At 46.4% G+C, this 22,114-nt stretch overlaps 2 protein-coding genes across 5 annotated transcripts in view; one reads left to right on the forward strand and one right to left on the reverse strand.

Annotated features, from left to right (window-relative positions):
• Window positions 1-22,114, forward strand: part of CYFIP2 (cytoplasmic FMR1 interacting protein 2) — a 55,851-nt gene that overhangs the window by 28,207 nt on the left and 5,530 nt on the right. For 3 of the 4 annotated variants that reach the window (XM_082323917.1, XM_082323919.1, XM_082323918.1), the window contains exons 20-28: window positions 691-799; window positions 1,150-1,269; window positions 1,949-2,148; window positions 2,666-2,753; window positions 11,630-11,773; window positions 13,344-13,434; window positions 14,137-14,267; window positions 17,649-17,721; window positions 18,236-18,330. In XM_082323917.1, the coding sequence (XP_082180043.1) occupies window positions 691-799; window positions 1,150-1,269; window positions 1,949-2,148; window positions 2,666-2,753; window positions 11,630-11,773; window positions 13,344-13,434; window positions 14,137-14,267; window positions 17,649-17,721; window positions 18,236-18,330 (1,051 nt within the window). Of the gene's footprint in view, window positions 1-690; window positions 800-1,149; window positions 1,270-1,948; window positions 2,149-2,665; window positions 2,754-11,629; window positions 11,774-13,343; window positions 13,435-14,136; window positions 14,268-17,648; window positions 17,722-18,000; window positions 18,085-18,235; window positions 18,331-22,114 lie in introns of those variants that run through there. The other variant, XM_082323920.1, reaches the window with a different exon arrangement.
• FNDC9 (fibronectin type III domain containing 9) lies at window positions 3,565-4,227 on the reverse strand (the record flags this gene model as incomplete). Its single annotated transcript, XM_082323938.1, has 1 exon — window positions 3,565-4,227. One exon carries the CDS (start codon window positions 4,225-4,227, stop codon window positions 3,565-3,567), a length of 663 nt encoding a protein of 220 aa, XP_082180064.1.

Genomic DNA, 22,114 nt, shown 5'->3' on the forward strand with positions numbered 1-22,114 from the left:
ATTGAAGACATGTCCTTGCTTGACTTCTCTTTGTGTACCAGGCAGATGAGGCGTGGAAGCCTCCCATCTCTAAGAAACAGAAACATGCAGTTGTCCTCGCCCTAGTAAAGCAGCAGGACTCGTGAAGGCCAGAAGGGTACTCAGTATCTTAGGTCACACATCAGACCAGCTGCCTGGAGGACTTCTGCAGAGTCTCTTGCTCCCTTGTGGGGAGATAGGCCATTTGTGACATTTCCTTCTAACCATTTAAAGAACATGGATGAACTCTACTGGGGGTCCTCCTCTCATGTCCCCAGAGGTGAATTAAGTCTTCAGTGTAACTCTGCAAGGAGTTTTGTCTCTAGATCACATTTGGCCGGAGAGCAATCACCACCAACAACCAAATGCTCCCACAGCAGATCTTCAAGGAGGGAGCGCACCAGTACCTTGCACTAGTGATATCTTTCAGCACAATCCTTTATCTTTTTGCATGTTATAGCCATAAAAGCCAAGAATGATGGACAACAGCATGGCAGTCCCCAGATAACAACCACTGCTCTGTGATTTAGTGGTGTAAGCAGAGTTATTAGTGCGTGGAAATTTCTTGGCATTCAAAGCAAGATGAAAAGAAGGATGAAAACTCTGGAAAAGATCCAGAGAGAAGCTGATAGTGTATGTTTCTTTTTTCCTGACTCTGCTTCCTTTTTTCAGTGTTTTATTGGACAAACGTTTTCGGGCTGAATGTAAGAATTACGGGGTGATTATTCCGTACCCACCATCCAACCGCTACGAAACGCTGCTCAAGCAGAGGCATGTCCAGGTACAGTGTAAGCAGTAGACTCCAGTACTCATAGCTCTTGGTCTGTTATCCTTTTGTTGGTGGGTGGCATGCTAGTGCTGGGCTCAGTTGAAGTCAGTGCTGGAAGGAGAAGGGTTGAACCTGTTTCTGACACACTGCACTCATGCATGGCGCCCAAGGGGAAAATGAGTTACGCTCCACATTTCCCTCCTTCCCTCTTAAGTAATAGTAAACTCAGCCGAGGCATTTGCGTCACCACTTTCACATTTAAGCAGATTTGGATGTTTGGTTTTAATTTGTGTCTGTTAAAAAAAAAAATAAAGTACCTTTTCCCCATCTGTATATAACATGCAAATATCTTCTTTTCCCAGTTGCTGGGTAGATCAATTGACCTGAACAGGCTCATTACCCAGCGTATCTCAGCAGCGATGTACAAATCGTTAGATCAGGCCATCAGCCGCTTTGAGAGTGAGGACCTGACATCCATAGTGGTAAGAACTGTTATTGACTGAGAGTATGAATAGAGAGAATAATGCACTGCTATGGACACACAGTCAACTGCCTTCTGCTTCAAGTCCCACCTACACTAGGTTTCAGCCAGCCATATATTCTCCTTTATGCTGCTGAGTCCCTACTATTTCTATTTACGCAGCTTTAATTGCATTATTATTGGACCATTAAGTATCTGCGTAAATCATAAGGTGACAGTCAGCAGTTAGATTTTGCAGAGCTCATGTAAGAGAGTCCTGTGATCTGGGAGAAGGAAATTTTTACTTTAATTCCCCCTGTTGGATGAAGGTGGCTGAGACATCATTTGTGTGTGTACTGGATTTGCTGCCTTTGATACATTACAGGAGCATCAGAGTCAAGTAGTGTAAAATTACCAGTTTCCACCTTTGAAGGTGATGTGAAAGCCAGCCAGTGCTCAGTGGGGAACAAATTAATTTTGCTTCCTGCAGATTTAGGAGATACTGGACCAGGACCCCTTGGGTAGAAGTGCAATTGGCCTCAGCCACTGAGTTAAACTGATGTCTTTAGCATTTGCTGCATCCTCACCTGGAAAGTTCTGCATGGGTGTGGATATAAAATCATTCCCCTGGCAATTAAATCAGGTGTTTCTGTTGTCATCTTGGTAATATGTTGCATTTGCTGCTGCTTTATGTGCTGCAGGAGCTGGAGTGGCTCTTGGAAATAAATCGCCTGACTCACAGGTTGCTGTGCAAGCACATGACTTTGGACAGCTTTGACGCCATGTTCCGGGAGGCCAACCACAACGTCTCCGCGCCCTATGGGCGCATCACCCTCCACGTCTTCTGGGAGCTCAACTTTGACTTTCTACCCAACTACTGCTACAATGGATCCACCAACAGGTCAGGAGAAAAAGCAAGGCAGGGGGTGCCTGGAGACCATTCTTTTCTTTCCAAAATGTCAAACCTGCCACATAAAATTCACGTGCGTTGCGGTGAGGTTTGCATTCCCTATGGGGTGCAACAGTTACAGTTAAAATGAAGTTAAAGCCCACCAGCTCCCCTTGGCCTTGAAAATGTTAGTAACAAATTCAAGCAACAAAATTGGACAGTGATTGCAAGCAACTGAGCTAGTTTGGTTTAGAGGGCTGGTTTACTGTGCAGCAGAGCTGTGGTAGCTGCTCCCATATGGGTTTCTTGCCTGCCCCAAATAAGAAATCCCACCCTTGGTAGGCTAAACCGACATGGTTTACAGCACCAATAGATTGGGCAGGAGTTTGCATTCCAATTCACGTAGCTCAGGTGATGAATTGCTAATTAGTCTGCAACTGCAGTGCATCCCAGACCGTGCCATATCTGCACACCCCACAATTAACCGGGCTCTGACCGCTTTCCTCCCCGTCTCCTGTGCCTGCCACAGGTTTGTGAGGACAGCAATCCCGTTCACGCAGGAACCCCAGCGGGACAAGCCAGCCAATGTTCAGCCGTATTACCTCTACGGATCCAAGGTCAGTAAATGAGCCACAACAGCCAGAAGGGGTGGATGTTGAAAGTATTTATTTAGGAAGAAAGAAATGCAAGAACTAGTTCATTAACAGAATGGCGGGTGCAAATATGCAGGGTCATGTTGCCATGTGCAACCAAAAAGCCATGCAAGAAGCGGATTTAGTGTGCTTTTGCTATTGCTTTCCCATATTCTTCTCCATAACATGCCTATGTTAGGGGATGCTGACACTGTGCTGTGCTTCGTGTTGGCACTGAGACCAAGTCACATCCAAATCCGCAGAGAGGAGCAAGCTCCTCCCCAAGGCAGGTACTGCTTCAGGAATCCCATTTGTAGTTCAAAATGAGAATTACTAAAATACTTGTGAGTGCAAATACAGACTACTTAATACTGACAAAAAGCTCTTTTGTCAGGCTGCGATGACTGTTTATACAAGCGGTATGAGGGCTTGGGGTGTGATGTTAGCAGAGGATCACTCAAGTGTGAAACTACTTGAGTGGAGTTTATTTCTTGTGCACGTTGATTGATGACTCTGAAGTGAACCTACAGCACTGATGCAGATTAGCTAACGACACTGCAGTCAGCCAAGCCTGGCCGTTCCCAGAGAGCTGACTTGGTTTCTTTTAAAAAAACCCTCAGGAAATGAGAATATTTTTGTCACTTGACAAAAATCTTTCTCCCTGCAACCAATGTCCCCACCTTATGTTCTACCCTGGGACAAACAGCCCCCGTGGACGCACAGACATTCCTGCTGGCAAGAGCTGGGAAGGAGCAGCACAAACCAAACTTCTAAGCCGGGTCTCCCTCTATTTTGCTCACTGAAGGCCGTGCTGTGGCAAGATGGCCCTTTTATCGTCACTGTTTTTATAGGAAAAAAAGCAGTGGGGGGAGCTATACGGACTCTCCTTCATGAAACTGGAGCTCCTCATTAGCACAGTGGTCATGGGGACTTCCAGAAGCTCCTCTCTCAGTCCGTCGTTCAGGGGACCCTCTGGCGAGCTGCTGCCTTCGCCCACTTCTTCAGGGCTGGCGTTGGGATGCTTCAGCCTCGTGGCTCGGTGGCAGCGTGCAGACCAGAACTGCAGGCAGCCGTAGGCCAGGAGAGCAATGAAGCAGAGGAGCAGCAGGCTGCTCACCATCCACATGGAGGTGGTAGGTTCATGCTTAGAGCCGCCGAAAACCAGGGGGGTTTTGTCCAGAGTGTGGAACGTGGTGCAGTGGTTGCTGGAGGGGTAAGAGTTCTTGCACGTGATGCAGAGGACGTAGATGGTGGACGGCGTGAGTCGGTGGAGGACGAGGGAGCTGAGGGGGTGAGGAACTCGCTCCTCACGGTGGAAGTTTTGGCGTAAATAGCCGGCGAAGACGCTGTTCCAGTTGGGGCGGTACATGACATGGTAGTAGTTCTCTGGACAGGGGTTGTTCATGGCCCAGGAGACGGTGGCGCTGGTGTAAGTGATGTTATGCACTTCGATGTTCATTGTGCCCCTGTAACCAGATGCAGGGAGAGGCTGAGTTTCCCGATTCATGTACAGGCTCAAAGGCCACCGACATCAGTGAAGTTTTTTCACCGGCTTTACTGGCCCTTAGACTGGACTCAGGACTCTGCCTGGCTAGCTTAGATTAGATGCTAGGTCTTAGGTGGCTAAAATTACAGAAGATGAATCCCGCTGGTGCACAGACTACTGTATCACCCTGCTTCCTGACCAGAAAAAAAACAACTGGGACATAGCGTGCACTTTATGCTCTAGTTAGATTTTTAAAAAAATCTCTTCTTTTTGACGGGTTGTCTATATAGGAAGCTTTTTTAGATTTTTTTGTTTCCCATGGAATAGAAAGGATACTGCAAGTGTGATTCACATAAACTGATCATTAAGCTAGCTCCCGCTTGCCTTGCAGAGCTTCTAATAGATATTTTGATTTTACACAGCTTTTTAAATGCTATTTAAAATGCTGTTTAAATGCTATTTAAAAAGCTGTACAATGATTAATTTACTGGTTTAAGATAGTGCTGCATTTTCTGTACCTAAGTTGTTGCTTAATAGAGTATAAACTCTTTCTCTTCCTACGGCATCTCACACTGTAATATCAGGATCTCAAATTTGAAATCTGAAGGCTAGTGAAATATAAAATCAATGCCTTTAGGGAAGTACAAATATATGAATAAAAGTACAAAGCTCTCCCCCAGGTAAAAGACACAGACCGCTAACAAACTACTGTTTGACAACAGCCACAGATCAGTACATCACTCCTTTAGGTCCCCAAAGTGCTCTCTGAGCCTCGTTGCAGGGTTCTCTCTCCCAACCGGCCGAGTGCTCTGAGCAGGAGCTGCATGCGATAGACCTGGTTTCTTTTTTTTCCTTCTTCCTCTCTCTTTTAATATAACTACCCTTCCTTTAATTCACTCGAGCAGCAGCTCATCTTAACAACTGCTTTAACCATTCTTACATGAAGAGCAGGACAGCACACGCGCCCATCGCTGAGCCCTCCCAGAGCCACGGGCAGCCGCTTACCTCCCCGGGCAGGTCCGCGGCGGCCCGTCGGTGCTGGTGAGCAGCGTGGCCACGGGCAGGCAGCGCCTTCCCCTCTTCCCACCGCTCGCCTCCCTCCTGCCTCTGCTAAATCCCTTCCCCGCGCGCTGCTCATATTATACCCATCTGGGGCTCCGTCATCTCTCACCATAGCAACCAATAGGAAAGGATGGGCAGGCATCTTCGAGTGATTTGGGAATGTTATCCCTAAAAGCTTTTGCCTCGGAGAAGTCTGTGTCTCTGAAGCAAAAAAACCAAGCCAGGTAGTTCTGTTTGCTGGCTTGTTTGGGTTGGGTGGGGTTTTCTTTTTTCCCGCTGTCCATGGTCCCCCAGCAAGACCATCACTGCAGCCCAGCAGGGCCTGGGGTTAGAGACACCTTGGCACAAGGTATGCAATCCGGGATCCTGGCCTGCGGTACACATTGATAGTTTAGCACTCAGGGGCTTTGTCTTTAATTCTATGATTTCTTGCACATTTAAACTACTAATTTAAGCCAAAGCCAGTGAGCAGTAGATTTTCATCACTGATGCTGCAGCAATGTCTATTAGGCTTTTTAATTTTTTCTAAGCTGTGTGATGGGAGTAGGAACTGGGTTTTCAAAGACCTGGACCTCCTGGTGGACTCCCATGGGATTAAGACAGGCTCTTCTTTGAATGCCCCTCCCTTATAGACAACTTGGAGATGTCCCCTGTCAGTCTGGGGAGAGGCAAAGCCAGTGCCAGCGGTGTTTGGGGGAGCAGCCCGAGTCTGTGGCCAGGAGGGGACAGACATGGCACTGGGGACAGACGTGGCACTGGGCCTGGTAAGGAGAGGCTCTGAACAAGGGACTCGCTGCCCTCTGAAGCCAAAATGTGTTCGAGAGAGGAACTTCTCCAGAAGAAATGTTGGTTCTGGGTCTGGAGTTACTCATTCCATGTCATTCCTGGAAAGGTGCTTGCAACGTTTCAAAGATCTTCTAAATATCAACAGTGATGAGATGATGCAAACTGCATCAGGAGGGGCTGTTACAAACCTGGAGAGTATGTGTGACCCTTGCTTTTGATTTACATTTTGCAGTTCTGGATGTTTTGGTTTTGTCTTCCAAGATCTGTATTCCCCTTCTGTCTCTGTGAGTGAGCTGCAGCTGCCAGCGAGCTGAAAACTGGGAGCAGAGATGAAAATAATTATGGGCAGAGATGGAAATGAAAGTGCTCCCAGGTGGCTTCCTGCCGTTTACATGGCTCGGTCCTGCTTACAAGAGCAGGGGGATAGAGAGCTCTTAGCTGGTCCCATGCTGTGAGTAAAGTACATCCTTGCCTGCAGGGAGGGAGCTGAGGATACAGATCCATGCTTCAGAAAGGTGGATTACACAAGGTGGTAATGTTTTCCTGAGAGAACTGCTTTCTTATGGCATTTGCGTTGTTGAGTTTATCAGTGTTCACGGTTGCTTCGAAATGAAATTTCAGTTGTTCACAAATAAGATTTGTTAGCAGGAAGAGAGGAAACCGAGGAAAAAGGGAATAGGTGGATTAGGCCAGCAAAGGGTCCTGCTGACCTTTCTCCATCCAGTGATCAATCCCGCTAGCTCAAAGGAAACCACAGCAAAGCTTTCAGTGGTGTTGGTATTACCTGCTCCCAAAATCAAGCTTGCACCAGTTTACGCTGGTGATGAGCTTGAAATTCTCATTTGCCAGGATGAGAAGATGCCAGAACCATGCCAGTGCCAGGGCTGCTCCAGCACTGGTGTTCCCCATATCTGCACATGGACCCGGCTGTGGCCCTGGCTGGGACCCCTCGCTCATCACCACAGGATGCAAACCGCGGGCGCACTCCAGTGGCCAGCAGAAACAGACATTTTCTGCCATTCAGCCACTTATAAAATGCAGCAGGTTGCCAAGTCTTCTACAAAGAAGCTGCAAAATTACCAGCAACACGCTAACTGCTCATTAACCACTTCTTATCTCTGTAAATGCTTTAGATTGGGCTTCATTTATGTATTTTCATGACTGCTTCTGTTTTTCTCAGCTCTGCCGGACCCAGGGTCATGCCAAACTTGCTGGAAATCCCTGGTTCCCTCCCCTGGCTGAATTTGCCCCCCTTTTTTTAACAAGCACGCAGGCAGATGTAACCTGAAGGACAGTGCACGCTGCCGGCGCTTGCAAAAATAGTTACGGCGCGTGAATCGGATGGGGCCGCTCTATTTTCTGCTGCCGTGTCTGCAGCAGCAGCACAAAGGCGTTAAGGAGCTGTGGTTGCCGCAGGTGGTGTTGGCAGCGGGGGCTGCTGATCCCCTCCAACAGACCGCGTGGGCTGTGCTAACCTGGCCTGCCACGGCCATCGGCTTGGTGTAAATAATAGCAATGTCTACAGTCACTGAGAATCAGTAGTCGGTATAGCAAGGCATTGTGCTGAGACACAGAATACATACTGACACAGCCTCTATATACAGAATATACACAGACATAGTCTCAATACAGTATATAAACACGCCTGCTGCATTGTACATGACCTGTCCATCCCAGCTGGGGAATATGGGTTTTTTTGCATGAAAGCCTTAGCAACCGGCTGATACAGCTGAATATGGTAAAAGCTTTATAGGAAGAGTGAAGGTTGCTTGTGGCAGGGGAAGGAACCAGGCCGTATTCAGGCTGTTTAACTTAGAGACCTTCCTCTTTTAGAGACCCTTCTCTGACAGTTCTGGTCAGAATTGTTTTTCACTTTCTTAGACACCATCTCAGCTGTCACACTGAAGTTGGGTTCACGGGGAGCCTGGAATAGTCTTGGGCTGTGTACAAGTCCTTTTTTGTCTCTAAGTATATTCCTCTCTCATTCAACCTCAGTTTTCCAGGGAGGTTCTGGCACAGGCAGTATTATCTATTACCTCTCTCTGATCTGTTTTATCAGATAAAACCCTCCCTGCCTTCCCTCAGGTGAGCTGAGACAGGCCTGGGTGATGGCCAACAAGAAGCTCAAAGATGTGGAAATGAAACTGGGTTTTGGTTTGCTTCATTTGCTGCTGAACCCGCTCCAGAGCATCCCTAGTAACCTCCTGAGCTCCCAAAGCAGCGCGGGGGCCTTTCCCACGCACTCCCAAGTACGGAGGGCTGTCCCTGAGACCTGGGCGCAGGGTGGGACGCCTGGGCTCTGTGGGACACCGGGAACTCTGCTCCGCGCTGCAGATCCCAGCCCGCCTGCACCGCCAGCCTCCCGGCCCCAAAACCTGCCCCTTCGGCCCCAAACCAAAGGTGGGGCAAACCTCCGCAGTGTCTCTGGCAGCTGCTGCTCCTGACAACAGCAAAACCTCTCGAGAGGCGGTGGGAGCGGGGGCTTTGCTCCGGCTCTCGAAGGGGGTGGAAGCGGCCACCCAGCACGGGGGAGCGAGCCATGCCGTGCAGCCAGCTTGTACCTTCAGCTGTTTTGTCTTAAAATACCCACTGGTGTCATTTTTTACATCCTACAGTCTTTATCCCAAGCTGTGTATCTCACCCTCAAATGAAGTTATATTTTTAATTGCTGGCAGAGTATTATTATTAGACACAAGCCTGCTGCTAATGCGCTGTGTGGCTCTGCGGAGAGCTTGATGAACCATCCTCATCTTGGAGACAGGCGGGGATGAATCATCCCGCTCGTCTGCAGCCAATGCACATCCTAAAATGTGTCTTCTCCCAATCAGGCTTATTGCTGGGACCCCCACTTGAGGGAAAAGCCTGCCTGAAAGCTGCTCTCCAGACCCATTATCCTGCTGAGAGGCGAGGGAGTGCTGCGAGGTGGGCAGTTGCATGGCAGCACCGTCCGCTCGCTGCCCGTACAGCGAAATGTCAGCCCTGTTACAGGGAAAATCTGACTGATTGCTCCACAGCTGGGTACTGATGGTGGCCCATCTCAGGGGACGATGGTATGTGCACGGACTGAAGACCTGGCTCCTAGCTGTGGAGCAGCAAAGACGCTTCCACAAATGAGTGTGGATTCATGAGCCCACTGAAATGGGGATATTTAGCTCCCCCCTAGTCTGGATGAGCCACCGGTTTGCTAACCGTGGGGAAATAAGAGGCTAAAGGAGCCTATGGGGAGGCCATCTCGGGGTGCACGGAGCCATCGTGGGGCCGCCGGGCTCACCTCTGCAGCAGGGCGCTTTCTGGAGGTGCCGGGGCTGGAATAACGCATTGCAAAAGCCACAGCAACAAAAAGCCGCGGGAGCGTGGCTGGGCTGGGGCCCTGGCAGGTTACTGGCTTCCCCCTGGGATGATCGTGTCGGTCCTTTGGCAAATGTGACAGCTGGGTGTCACCTGGTGTTCAAACAGACACACTTTCGAAAACATAAACTATTGCTCTTTTTCACACGTATCAGTGTGCGTACCTAGTGGCTTTGGATCAGCCTCTACCAGACACATTTTTAAAGACTTGGTTATCTAAAGATGGAGATACAAACCTAAGCAAGATACTCAAAAGCAGTTCTCGTAACAGGAGTTGGCACCCAAGGAGCTTTGAAAGTAGGCTTCTGTCTGCCTAAAGAATTTTTAACTTCTTGTCCGTACCTATTCAGGGCCCTTTTGTTTAGTTTTGATGGGAGAGAAAGTTCATGCAAGTTGTGAATGAATGCACAACGGAGCCTCGAAGGTAGCCTTTCTGGACATAACAGTATCAAAGGGGTTTTTTCACCTGCCAGGACCAGGAGGTGAAATTATATTTCACAGAAAGTAGGGGACTTTCTAACTGTGTCTTCTTTCTGCTAGCTGTTTCAAAGAGCGCCTAGGAATTACAGTAGGCAAGAAGCTGCTGGACCAGAGCAGTGGGGCTGTAACAAAATGGGGGACAACTAATTAATTGATTAAAGCAACTGCCAGCTCTACGAAAGGGCGATCAGTACATCAGTCCACTGAAATTCTGTATCTGAGAGCAAAAGAAAATACTTTTCCAGTTTTTAGCAAATGACTTCACTTTGTAACTCATTAGTAACTCAAATGAAGTGTTGAAGTAAATCTCGAGGAAGTGAGTCAGAATTGGAGGACAACCGAAGCCTTCTGCTGGCTGTATTGCAGTTGCTGGGAGCAGCGGTGTTGGAGGGTAGACAACATTTTGTCCTATTCTGCTACTTCAGCACTTGCTCCCTTTCACCCTAAGCTCTTCGATGCATTGGTCCCTCCACTCCCTTGGCTCCGTTACTGGCAGGGAAGGAAATCCCTGCAGAGCGGGGTCGGTAATACCTGCAGGGAAGCGAGCTCCCTGCTGCATGAGGATGCCCTGTGCCTCTGATATGCAGCATTCACACAAGAAGCGAAGTCAGCCTTGCACGGTGCGTTTGGGATACAGTTTAATTTGTTTTCTTATCCTTGTTTAAGAAAGATCTTTTAGTAAGCATGAGCCGGGGGTTTATCTGTGTTTTGCTGGAAGGGGCACTACATGCCAGAATCTTTTCAAGAATGTGCTTTTTTGCGGTTTACTGAGGTTGCAGTTGTTATAGATGTCGTGGGGGGAGACTGCAGCCCTTCTCTGCTGGGCTCAGTCATGATGCCAACACTTCTATTGCAGAGCCCAGGCTGAGCATGCGGCGTCTCAGCTAAATCTGATTTTCAGTATTTTTTTTGCAGATCACACAAGTGAATTAATTCACCCTACTTCTGTTTCCCTCACGCCAAATGGATCCTATAAATGTTCCAGTGACAAAACACTGCAGCAATTTCCACATTGCCAAGATTACACTGATAGAGTACATTCCTGGAAATCACTCTCTATTTTCTGCCGCTAAAAATTTTCTGGGGGCCAGAGCCCCGGGTACTATTCTGCCTAGACCAAGGTCAGATTCTTGCCCTTTTCCCAGTCCCATGGGGATGTCTGTTAAGTACAGCGGCTGATGTAGAGCTCTGCAGGATGGAAAAAGGATCTTTTTCCATGCTTCTTCCAATTTCCCTTGGGCACAGATGCTGCAGTTCCTACTTTTCTTAAAAAGCCTCATTTAAAGCAAGTGCCCGTAGAAAAAAATCTGCCTGGTTACCTGTATATAAAGCTTTTTGGTTTAGTAGAGAAGAATTTGGGTTTGAAGAGGCAAAGGGCTAGTGAACCGAAATCCTTGATCGGGAACGTATGGGAGAGTAAATTACCTTGGAAATAAAAGTGGCATTGCTACGTAGCAGGATAATAACCCTTGTGACGTGACAGTGTGTTGAGATTAGAGTATGTCTGCCTACATAGGAAGAAAAGCAATCTCCTCTTTGCCACAAGTAGAAGAAATGGGAATCGTCACGGGTATTATTATTTCTCCTTCTCTATCTTAAAAATTATTTGAAGTGATGGAACATACTACTGTGATAAGAGTTACTTACAGGTCTGGTAAACGCTCCTGTCTTAACTGTCATTGTGCTTCTAATTTCTCAGCCTCTCAACATTGCCTACAGTCACATCTATAGCTCCTACCGCAATTTTGTGGGGCCACCTCATTTCAAGACGATCTGCAGGCTTCTTGGCTATCAAGGGATTGCAGTGGTCATGGAAGAGCTGTTGAAGATCGTCAAGAGCCTGGTAATTCTGAGCCTAACCCTGGCGATGGAGAAACCTCGATGCCTTGAGAGGCGCAGGTTGGACAGTCAGCCTGGGCTTTGGGTTCACGGTGTTCACATCTGGGCACCTTCGTGTCCCTTGATCCACACTGAAACACTCGTATTAACAGTGGATTTTCACTGTTGCTGAGGAATCCCACTGATTCCTGTGGGATGATGGAGTGTTTCCACCATCTTGAAGTGTTAACTGTGATCAGCCACCTACATCTGGGGGTGGTAGAGTTGGTATGCTGCTTTGCTAAAAGCCATCGAGAAGTGATCGGGTGGGACGTGGCACTCACGGTCCCTCAGCACTGCCTATGCTGCAGTCTGGGAGACCTTCAAGACACGTGCTCGTGCTCAGCAACGGCACAAAAGTGCTCTGTCTCACTGCTGTTGGTACTCCTGGAGAGCTGCCAGAAGGTAGAGAGCAGGCAGCAAAACTGATTAAACCAACTTCTTGAGTCTATAAGAAAATCCCTGTTGTAGGTGAGTCCTTACTCAAGCCATACCGTCCATTTCCAGCAGATATTCAGAAGCCAGGCTGCCAATAGCCCTCTGTGCTTTCTAGTTCTCTCTTCTTTTTCAGAAGAGAAACATGATGTCCTCAGGGAAACGATCCCATGTGCTCCCTAAGGGCACTACAATACTGAGCATTAAGAAAGGACGAGGGAGTGTGCAAAAATGTATGATTTCTCAGGTCATGCTTTTCTACCTTGCTTTACTGGAAAGATGATTTTCATTCATTCTAAATATTTAAATTCTATTTTGACTGCAATGACATCATTTTGAACTAACAAAACAATGTAGAACTGAGAATCTCAAGCGTATATCCAGTTTCTTTACTGTAAAGCACCATAGCTACTCAAGATGTAATTTGTGTCACTTAGTTGAAAATGCTGTAGCTGGTGTGTGAGATCAGACAGCATTCAGCACAAAGATTTTGTGTTTGGCTAAATAGCGTTCAGTGCATAATCCCGTATAATGTATCTACGGGGCACAGGTGTACAACTCCAAACGACAGCAAGCACTTTTAACTAAGACATATACTTTGCTCTTGTCCATAATAGTTAAAAAAACCCAGATCTGCAGAAACTTGTTCTACATGCATGGAAATTCTTTTTTAAACTCTGTGTATCTAGTGGTAATTCCTCAGGTGGAAGGAGCATTTCCTGTGCTGGGGAACGACTCCTTTAGCAGCTCCGGTGAAATGCTTTTTGGGTTAGGAGCACAAGTCCGGCTGGATCTAAGACTGAGCCTTGTTTGGATTTCAGCTGCAAACAATGTAAACACAGCAAGCTGTATTTTGAAGTCGAAAATCCGTGCAGCTCTGATGTATTATTTGGGAGGAAGCTGTACAAGCACTCTAACTCCATGCACTCGGGCTGAATTTTATATTTGGGTGAAAACCAAATTAAGCAAGTTCTTCTTGGACTCCAGCTGAAGTTTCATCCTGTGCTGTCAGATGTGGACCCATCCACAACCAGCCCTCTTTCAAAACCAACGCCTGGAGAAGCCATCACTCCAGTTTAACCTCCCTTTGTCTCCAACAGCTACAAGGCACCATCCTGCAGTATGTGAAGACTCTGATTGAAGTGATGCCCAAGATATGCCGCTTGCCAAGACACGAATATGGCTCTCCAGGTGGGTGCTACAGAAAGATGCACAATGGTTTGAGCAAGAGCTCACCCGCATGTTTGTACAGCATTTATTCAGTTTGTACAGCATTTATTCATTGATTATGAAACAAGATTTGGCATGTGACATGCCAGTGCAGCATGCAGCCCAGGCTTGTTGAGACTTTCAGCTTCTTTGCTGTTGACACTGGAACAGGTATAGGAAACTTTTCCAGGAAGTCTCCTGTTGGAAATTTCCCTTTAAACACAGAGATAAGGGAATGTCTTCTGGTAGCTTATGTTTTGTTTTCAGGATTTTGTAAGCTTTTGTTATTGTGGGTTCACTGATATTTTTCAAAAGCTCTACTTAGTCAATGCAAAGATTTTTTGCAGCATGACTGCAGTCTGCCATTGAGCTGGATGGGGAAACTCTGGCTGCTGTACATGAGCCAGCACCAGGACATCCATTACGTCTTGAATCTCTTTTTTCCTCTGATTAGGAAATCCAAGGACTTCGTAGGAATTACTCCCTATTTCCCAAGGGTGACTGAAAGCAGGATAAGACACTGTGTGCTAGTTCTCCCCAGTGCCAGTCTCCATCTATCCATTTAGCAGTTACAGCTTGCAATTTGTGATTAAGGAAATATCAGGCACCGATTGTCTTTTTACCCAGGTTATTGGAGGGTGATTCTGCTCTCGCTTTTCTCACTGTCCTTCCTTGCCTTTTAAGGAATCCTGGAGTTTTTCCACCATCAACTGAAGGACATCATTGAGTATGCAGAGCTGAAGACCGACGTGTTCCAGAGCCTCAGAGAAGTGGGCAATGCCATTCTCTTCTGCCTCCTTATCGAGCAGGCTTTGGTAAGGCAAAACCCCCTACACCAACAGATCGTACTTGAAATTGCCAGCTCAAGAGTATAAGTGGAAGTGGGTTCTCCAGCAGAAGAGTTTGGGAAGTGTTACTTTCCAGCTTCTCGTGTGCTCAAGGTCTCTGGGGCTGTGTTATTGGGGTCTGTGGGCATGTCCATGGGGATTGGCAGTTGGTCACTGACATCTGGGATTGCTGAAGGAGAATCTGAATACTGGAAGATCTAGATCTAATTCTTGGACCCAAAGCTACCCCTTTGTCCTGGTTGCAACTGGGATAAAGTTAATTTTCTTCCTAGTAGCTGGTATAGTGGTGTGTTTTGGATGTAGTATGAGAATAATGTTGATAGCAACAACTAGAACATCAGTGTGTTAAGTAGTCCTTACCCTAAATGAAGGACACTTCAATTTCTCATGTTCTACTGACTGAGAAGGCTGGAGGTGCACAAGAAGCTGGGAGGGGGCACAGCCAGGACAGCTGACCCAAACTGGCTGTCCGGGTTTCAGCTGGGATAGATTTGGTGTGTGGTGCTCAATCGCCAGCTGGGGTTAAACCACAACACCCTTGTTCGTCCTTCTCAGAAATAAGACCAACTGGAGCTTATTTCTAGATTGTAAGCTCTCTGGGGCAGGGATCAATACTTTTTTATATACATATTTGTACAGTGAGAAATAGATTTGAGCCCTTTGCTCTTTTGGGGTGCCAGTGCAATGAAAATAAAACCTGATTGATTCTAATGGTGATAAGGATAAAGCAATCCAACAGGAACGAAATCTCAGAAGAGCTGATGATATATTTCCTATAAGTTATCTTCACTGAAAACTTAGCTGAAGGGATGACTTGGTATTGCCCCCTGCACAAGTGTCTCAGCTCATGTGATGCCCTTTCTGGTATGGGGCAAAGGCTATGGCTGGGTGCCACACATTTAGCTTCTAATTTTTCACACAATAAATTTACTTGCTAATGAATTTATCTCACAGTTTGGCCTAGAGCCAACTGAGGAGTGTTCAACACCACAATTTTACATTCAAAATGCATATTTCATGTCATAATGGTTTTAGCAGGGTTGTTTCAGTTTTTCCAGAAATATTTCAGAAAGACTTCCCTAGCATAAGATGGGATTTCCTAGCAAAGCCAGACAGTTTTGTTCAGAGCAAAACCAGAAGGAAGTTCAAAGATTCCAAGTTTTATCCAACCATAGAGCACAGGGAAAACTGAAAATCTCTGCATGTCCTCAAAATGGACATTTCTACCTTTGCATTTTAAATGCAGATATAGAGACTTTTAGTTCCTGATACGGTGTATCAAACACATTCAGTGAGCAGTACTTGCATAAGATTAAGAAAGCTAGAGAGATGTATATCACCTAGCAGCTTGGCTTTATTTTATAGAATGACCAGAGTTGCCAACTATATCCTGGCAGTTTCTGTTCCTTTTGTGGCTTTGTCACTGCTTTCTGCTGTTCTCAGCGTTGGATTTTATGCTGGATGTACTGCATTTGCCTTTTCTGTCCCATCTTTAAATGGACACTTAAGGGACACATGATGGTTTCTTTCAGAAATCCTTCATTTCAATGCAAAAATGTTCCTCCAGTCCCAGGAGCTGTACATCAGCAGTATATTGGCATTTTAGAATAGCAGAAAATAAAGAAAAGAAGACAGTGAGAATTTGGGGGTCCTTTTAGGAAGGCTGCCCATCAAAGTCCACGCCTGCCCACTTTCTGTGCCAGCCAAAGTCTCTCCCTCTCTGATCCCCTGTTTTTCCACACAGAAATAGATTCAGAATGTAAAGCCATCTTGCACGCAGCGGGCACTGGTTCTTGCTCGCTGGAAGATGTCAGATGCGTAGAGCCATGACGTAACGACATTTTCCCTCTAATGCTCTTATGCAACGGGAGCAATTGCTTTTACGGTGCAGTTATCTTCGTAGCTGCCAGAATGATCTAAGGCTGGTGGTATTTGCTGGCAGAGACTGCTCTAGTGAAGATGCGCAGTCTGCTCCATTCTACCCCCTTTCCTGTTTAAATTTGAGGAATGAGGGGAATTTCTAAGCAGAATTCTTACTCTCAGGTAACGGGCCTTGGGGAGGAGATCTATTCAAACATGACTAATTTTGGGACAGATACCAGGTGAATGCAGGCTGCAAATGGTGAAAACACTCTCTTTATCAGAGGGAAAGAGCAGCGAAAGAACATTCATCTAGGAACGAATAGTGTTTTGCAAATAAAATAACCAAGGTGACAGGCACACTCTGTTAGCATCAGCATCTCTCTGTCCATGGAGGGAGCCCAGACCGTTCCTGTCCCTCCAGCACTGTGTCACAAACTGCACTCCCACACTCACTCTCATCCCAGCATCCATGTGCCAGTACAGCCTCCTGCAGCTCCATGCTACACTGTCCTCTCCCTCTTGGCTGGACGGTGGGGTGTCCGCCCCTGCATCCCAAACAGACCCAGCCGAGCCATTCCATCTGGCCCCCAAATATCTTTTGCTGCGCTGTCATGACCTGCTTTCGAGTGTGTCTAAATCTCTACAATAAGCTCAGAACTGAAAGCATGTCCTAGAACTAGACTTTTGTGGAAGCAAACTAATGCCTTGTTGTGACGCAATGCCTCTGTGTTGAACAGCTTTGGTTTCCTTGCTGCTGTTTCCCATTGCAGACTCGTATACAATGTATTGTCAGCCATCGCTCCTCAGTCTCCACCTGCCTATTTCTAGGTTTCTCCTCCTTGTGCATCTGTGTTTGGGATTATTTTTTCTCAAGTGCATCGGCATGCATTCTCTCAGGTGGCATCTCATGATGTTATTCCTCTCTGGACTTCTGTATTATTCTCCCTGGTGCCTACACCACTGGGATTCTGGTCTGATAGCCCTGGCTGAGAACACCATATGAACAAGCAAATAATTTCAGACCAACGTATTATGTACCTATTTGCAATAGAGCCATGCATCAGTATATTTTACATATACACATCCTAGAATAACTAAGCCAAAGGGTAATTTCCACCTGGGCACTCTCTGTAAAAATAAACTGCAGGAAGTCATCAGGGTAAGATGAAGCTAAAACCTCCATGTTCTTTATCCCTTCTTACTTGCAGTGCTAGTAAGTGGGACAGAAAATAAATATAAAGCTCTGGCCTTGTACAGGCAGGAAGTAACCTGAGTTAAGGAAACTCCCTGGCTTAAGTTGAGAGGTATTTCTTCCAGCTTTAGTTCATTTAGGTTCAAACCATTGGCGTTACTACTGAGCTGGGTTGGATTTGAATAGGTGCCGTAGACATGAATTGTTGTAGTGTTGCCCAGGCCCCTGAGCCATACACTCAAGCCCTATAGGTATTTTTTAACTTACTTTATCTTTCTTTCTTCCTGCCTCAGTCCCAGGAGGAAGTTTGTGATTTGCTGCATGCTGCTCCCTTCCAAAATATTTTGCCCAGGGTCTACATCAAAGGTAAGAAGCTGAGAGGGAAGCAGTGGACAGACTCGCAGGTCTCTGCCCAGAAGCTGTTTCTCTCCCATTTCTGCTGAGGATTAGTTCTGGCCCTGCTTCCCCCTCGAAATAGATAAGTGGATACATCCAAAAGTCAGGTGGAAACAAATGCCGAGGGTGCATTTTCTGTAGCCTAGTTAGAGACTGAAACCTTAGTCAGTTTGGGGGTTCCCTTAAGGTTTTTAAAGCCATTGCACAGCCTCTTTGGAGAATGACAGCATGAAATGTCCATCTCAACAGGAGTGGTCAGTAACAGGAACATGCTTTTGGACACGTGTGATTAAGCTGCTGCTGAGACTGCAATCGCACATCCCTCCCTTCTCTGCATCACTGGTTCCCTCATTTGCTGTCGGTTTGGCTCACTGATCCAAAGTCTCGTTGGATGGTTGCTGGGGGGCAGCTCTGAGCAAACTCGGCGGAAATTGCGGGTCTCCACTTCCTCCTCTCATTTCACTGTTTGCTGCTCGCTTGACAGAAGGAGAACGCTTGGAGGTGCGCATGAAGCGTCTCGAAGCCAAGTATGCCCCACTTCACCTGGTTCCCTTAATAGAGAGGCTGGGCACTCCGCAGGTAAGGATTTCATTGAAAGGGATGGCTGTTGAAAATTTATAGCAGTCCCCAGATGGCCTGTTTGGCCTTGGGAAAGTGATCCTACTTTTTTTTTTTTTTTTTCCCTTCCCAAAACATCAATCGGACAAGAAAATCAGAATCCTTGCCCCAGCAGACACTTCGAAGGGAAATTTGTGAGCCGGTCCAGAGATGGTGTGTTGCTGCCTCCGGTCTGGAGAGCTGGCGGGGAGCTGTAAGGAGAGCATGCTAGAAGCCAGCTCTGGATAAGAACAACTCTGAAAAACTCCTCCATTTTAAAAAGATGGAGAATTGCTGGGGTGGTTTGAGGGGAAACTTTGCAGGGCTGTCCCTGACCTGATCAATTGCCATCACTTTTGGGGATCCCATTTTAGGGCTGCAGTGTGGTCCATTTTTAAGCTCATCCCTGTCAAGGAATACATCCGAGAATGGTTCCCCTCCGAGCACATGCTTAGAGCTTCAGCACATGCTTAAAATTACGGCTCCATTTAAGTGTCTTCTTGAGGTGGGTCTCAGCTTGGAAAAGATCTCTTGTGCAGAAATTGAGTACTGTTAAAACTATCTCCGTAGATTGATCAATGTAATGGGCAAAATTTGAGCTCCATTGATATCGATAGCCGAACTTCCATGGCCTACTTAGTGGGGTTGATGGGATAAAAATCATTCAAAGTATTAAATGAATCAACACCCTTTTTCTGTAATGTACTGCCGAGGCAATGGAACAAACGCTCAGTTGTATGAGGTGACAGATCTATGGCAGGCAGAAAGTTGCTGATTTTTTTTTCTTGTTTTTCTGATGGATCGAGGACATTTTGAACTTTGCTTCATTGGAAATCATATGAAACAAAGAAATTGGCTGGATAACTGAGGTCTTTGTCTTACTTTGTAGACACTTCTCTCACTTCTCATTGACTTCCTTTCAAAGGAGACACTCGAGAAAAAGAATTCACCTCTGTGTTTTTGTGTCTTTGTGTTGGTCTTTCTCTCTCTCCTTCTTTCCATGCAAAATCATCATTGAAATCTGCTATTAGAGTCCACTCGTTGCTTATCCCTGCCGTAGTTATGATGGTGATGAAAAGAAAAGGTATTTCACGTCCTGCTAAAAATTAATTTTTCTGTAAACCGTTCCCATATTCATTACACAGGTACAGTTGAATACCAGATCTTTTTTGAGCTCAGATGGAAATGAACACAAGAGTCACTTTCTATAGGTGCCTCCATAGCTTCTAAGCTTGCTCCTTATGCAGTTTTGGAAATGCAGTTTTGGACACAGGCCATACAGGATTTTTTCCTGCAGAACGCATAAGTGCCTCTTAGCAACTGTCCAGAATCTGAGCACAAGTTGCCTGCTAGACATCTCTCCCAAAAGGTGGCCCGGGATTGTGCAATGGCAGGAAAACCCTCGGTGATTGTTGTAAATAATTGCTTTGCATTGGGAATCCAGAAGCAGCTGTTTGGTAGGTGATTCGTAAAGAAGCAGGGGGGTCAAAGTGGTTCATTAAAGGAATCCTCTCCCTTTTAACGCTGATCATAGGGGTATTCAGCAAGGGATTTTCAAAAGTGCTTGGTCAGTCTGATTTTTTCACTGGCAGTAATGGGAGCCTCTCCTTTTGAAGACACAGGGAATAGCTGAGCCAGCACAGTGGCATCCTTTGACAATTTATCTCGAGAGCACCCTTCCTCTCCTGATCTTAGAAATCAGTGGGAGCCCAGGCTGTGAGGCAGATCTGGCCACAAGACTAACAGCTCTCCAGCTGCCTTCACCATGTTAGATACCTCCCCAACGGTAGTAGTCCTGTATCAAAGACTGGTCTTATGGTGATGAATTTTAGAACCAAATTCTGTCTGTGAATGTGTATAACTGAGTGGCACTACATCCTTTGAAAGCCACATACATCCCTTTCTAGATTAAGATTTCTTCAGAAAGAGTATGCTAAGATCATTGGACTAGTTCTCAAAAGTACCTGTCCTATCACTATATCTTAGCAAACAGTAATGCTAACACCTAATTTATGTTTGAAATGGCTTTACTTCTGCTGTGTCCCCAGTTTGCCATCATTGACCAGCGTGTGCAGATGCTAATCTGTACCCATAAGAGCTTGGAGCAGGTGAGGAAAGAGAAAGCCTTTAGCTATAAAAACAAGTGGATAAAATAAATCTTTACTTGCTAAGCAAACACATGCAAGTGCGTGCCATGAAACCGGTGATATCATTCCTGCATTTAACAGATCTAGGGATCCCAGATCCAATCTGGCCTCTGCACAGCAATACAGCTTTCCCTTGGTATTTGCTATTAGTTGAACATTAATTGATCCGAGGTTCCCAGAACGTCCTTGAAACTGTGGCACAAGCAGGAGTTGTAACGCTTCTAATTTCAACAGCCACCAAACTAAAAATGCTTTAGGGTACTGTCAGTATAAACTAACAGTCAGGAAAGGGGATGTGCAGGCACATTCATGGTGTTTTAGAGTGGAATAAAGACGACTGAAGTAAACCGAGCATAATTCATGTTCTTAATGCTGGCCAGGACACGTGCCTGCCTGTTGTACCGGATACTCTGAGGCCCTGTCGTGATTCTGGTCGGGATGCTGTTTTTATAGGCATTACAGGGACAGCTGGAAACGGAGCAAATGCTTAAAACCTAAAGCTCCAGGAAGCCTTCTGGGATAAGCAGGGGGTCAGTAAATGTCACGCTTGCAGTAAATGTCACGCTCGCTCTGCGTGCCTCTGCCAAAGTGGTGAGAGGGGTAAAAGGCTCTGCCCGTGGGGCCAGCGCGCCGTGGCAGCCGCTCATCTACCGGGCTGAGCACGGCAGAGCCGGAGCCTCCCACAGCCATGGGCACGACTCTAACAGCACTTGGCTCCCATTTCCCTTGTTGTTTTTGGCAGCACTGCAAAGAGAAGTCAGTAATGCTGCTGGAAATGGCAAGAAATGGGGCAGCTACGAGGATATGAGGGCAGCAAGCAACCTCCACGCTTGCACCCCAGCCCCACTCAGTGAGCTCAGTGGGGTCAGTGCTCCCGTGCAGCGGCAAGGCCCTGCTTGGTTATTTAAAATCCCCTTTTTTTTTTCCCTCTGGGGGAGAAATGGGGCTGAAATGAAGTCAATTCTCTCTTAATTTTCCTCTAGTATAAAAGCCAAATGAACTCCATCCGATGGAGCCATTCCAGATTTGTACATGTAAATCTGAGTGGGGATGTCACAGAAAATCTCCGCACATGTAAAGCTTCCACATCTGGAAAAAAATATTATTTGACTTTCTTATAACCACAGGTTTTCCAGTATTAAGGTTCCAGTGGCTTCTCATCTTCCTCAGAGCTTTTTAACCCTAACTACAAAAGAAATCAAGAAAGCCATAGGCTATCTACATTTTAAAGAGATGATGGCAATATCCTGGGAAGCAAAATGTCCCTGTTCTCTCCTGTTTTATTTTCATAATCTGCAGAAATCATGAAATTAAACCCAGCAACGCCGAGTAGCACTAATATAACAGAACAGCGTGCTAGCAGAATTAAAGATCAGTATTTCTGATCAGAGCTTTGCCTTCACCTTTTGTTTTCTGACGTACGTAGTTATTTCAAAAGATACTTAGGTTGGTGAAATGTAATTAAGGACAATATTAAGTCTTCTTCCGTTGGAGGGATGAGTATTCTCTGGTGGGGAGTGCCACGGGAGCAGCCATCAGAGGTAAGGTTGGACCTTGCATGGGATGTGCATTAACTTTGAAAGAGCCGGGGATACCGGGCAGCGTTAAGTCCAACGAGA

This window comes from Platalea leucorodia (assembly GCF_965183815.1).
Source record: "Platalea leucorodia genome assembly, chromosome: 11".
NCBI classification, from domain to species: Eukaryota; Metazoa; Chordata; class Aves; order Pelecaniformes; family Threskiornithidae; genus Platalea; species Platalea leucorodia.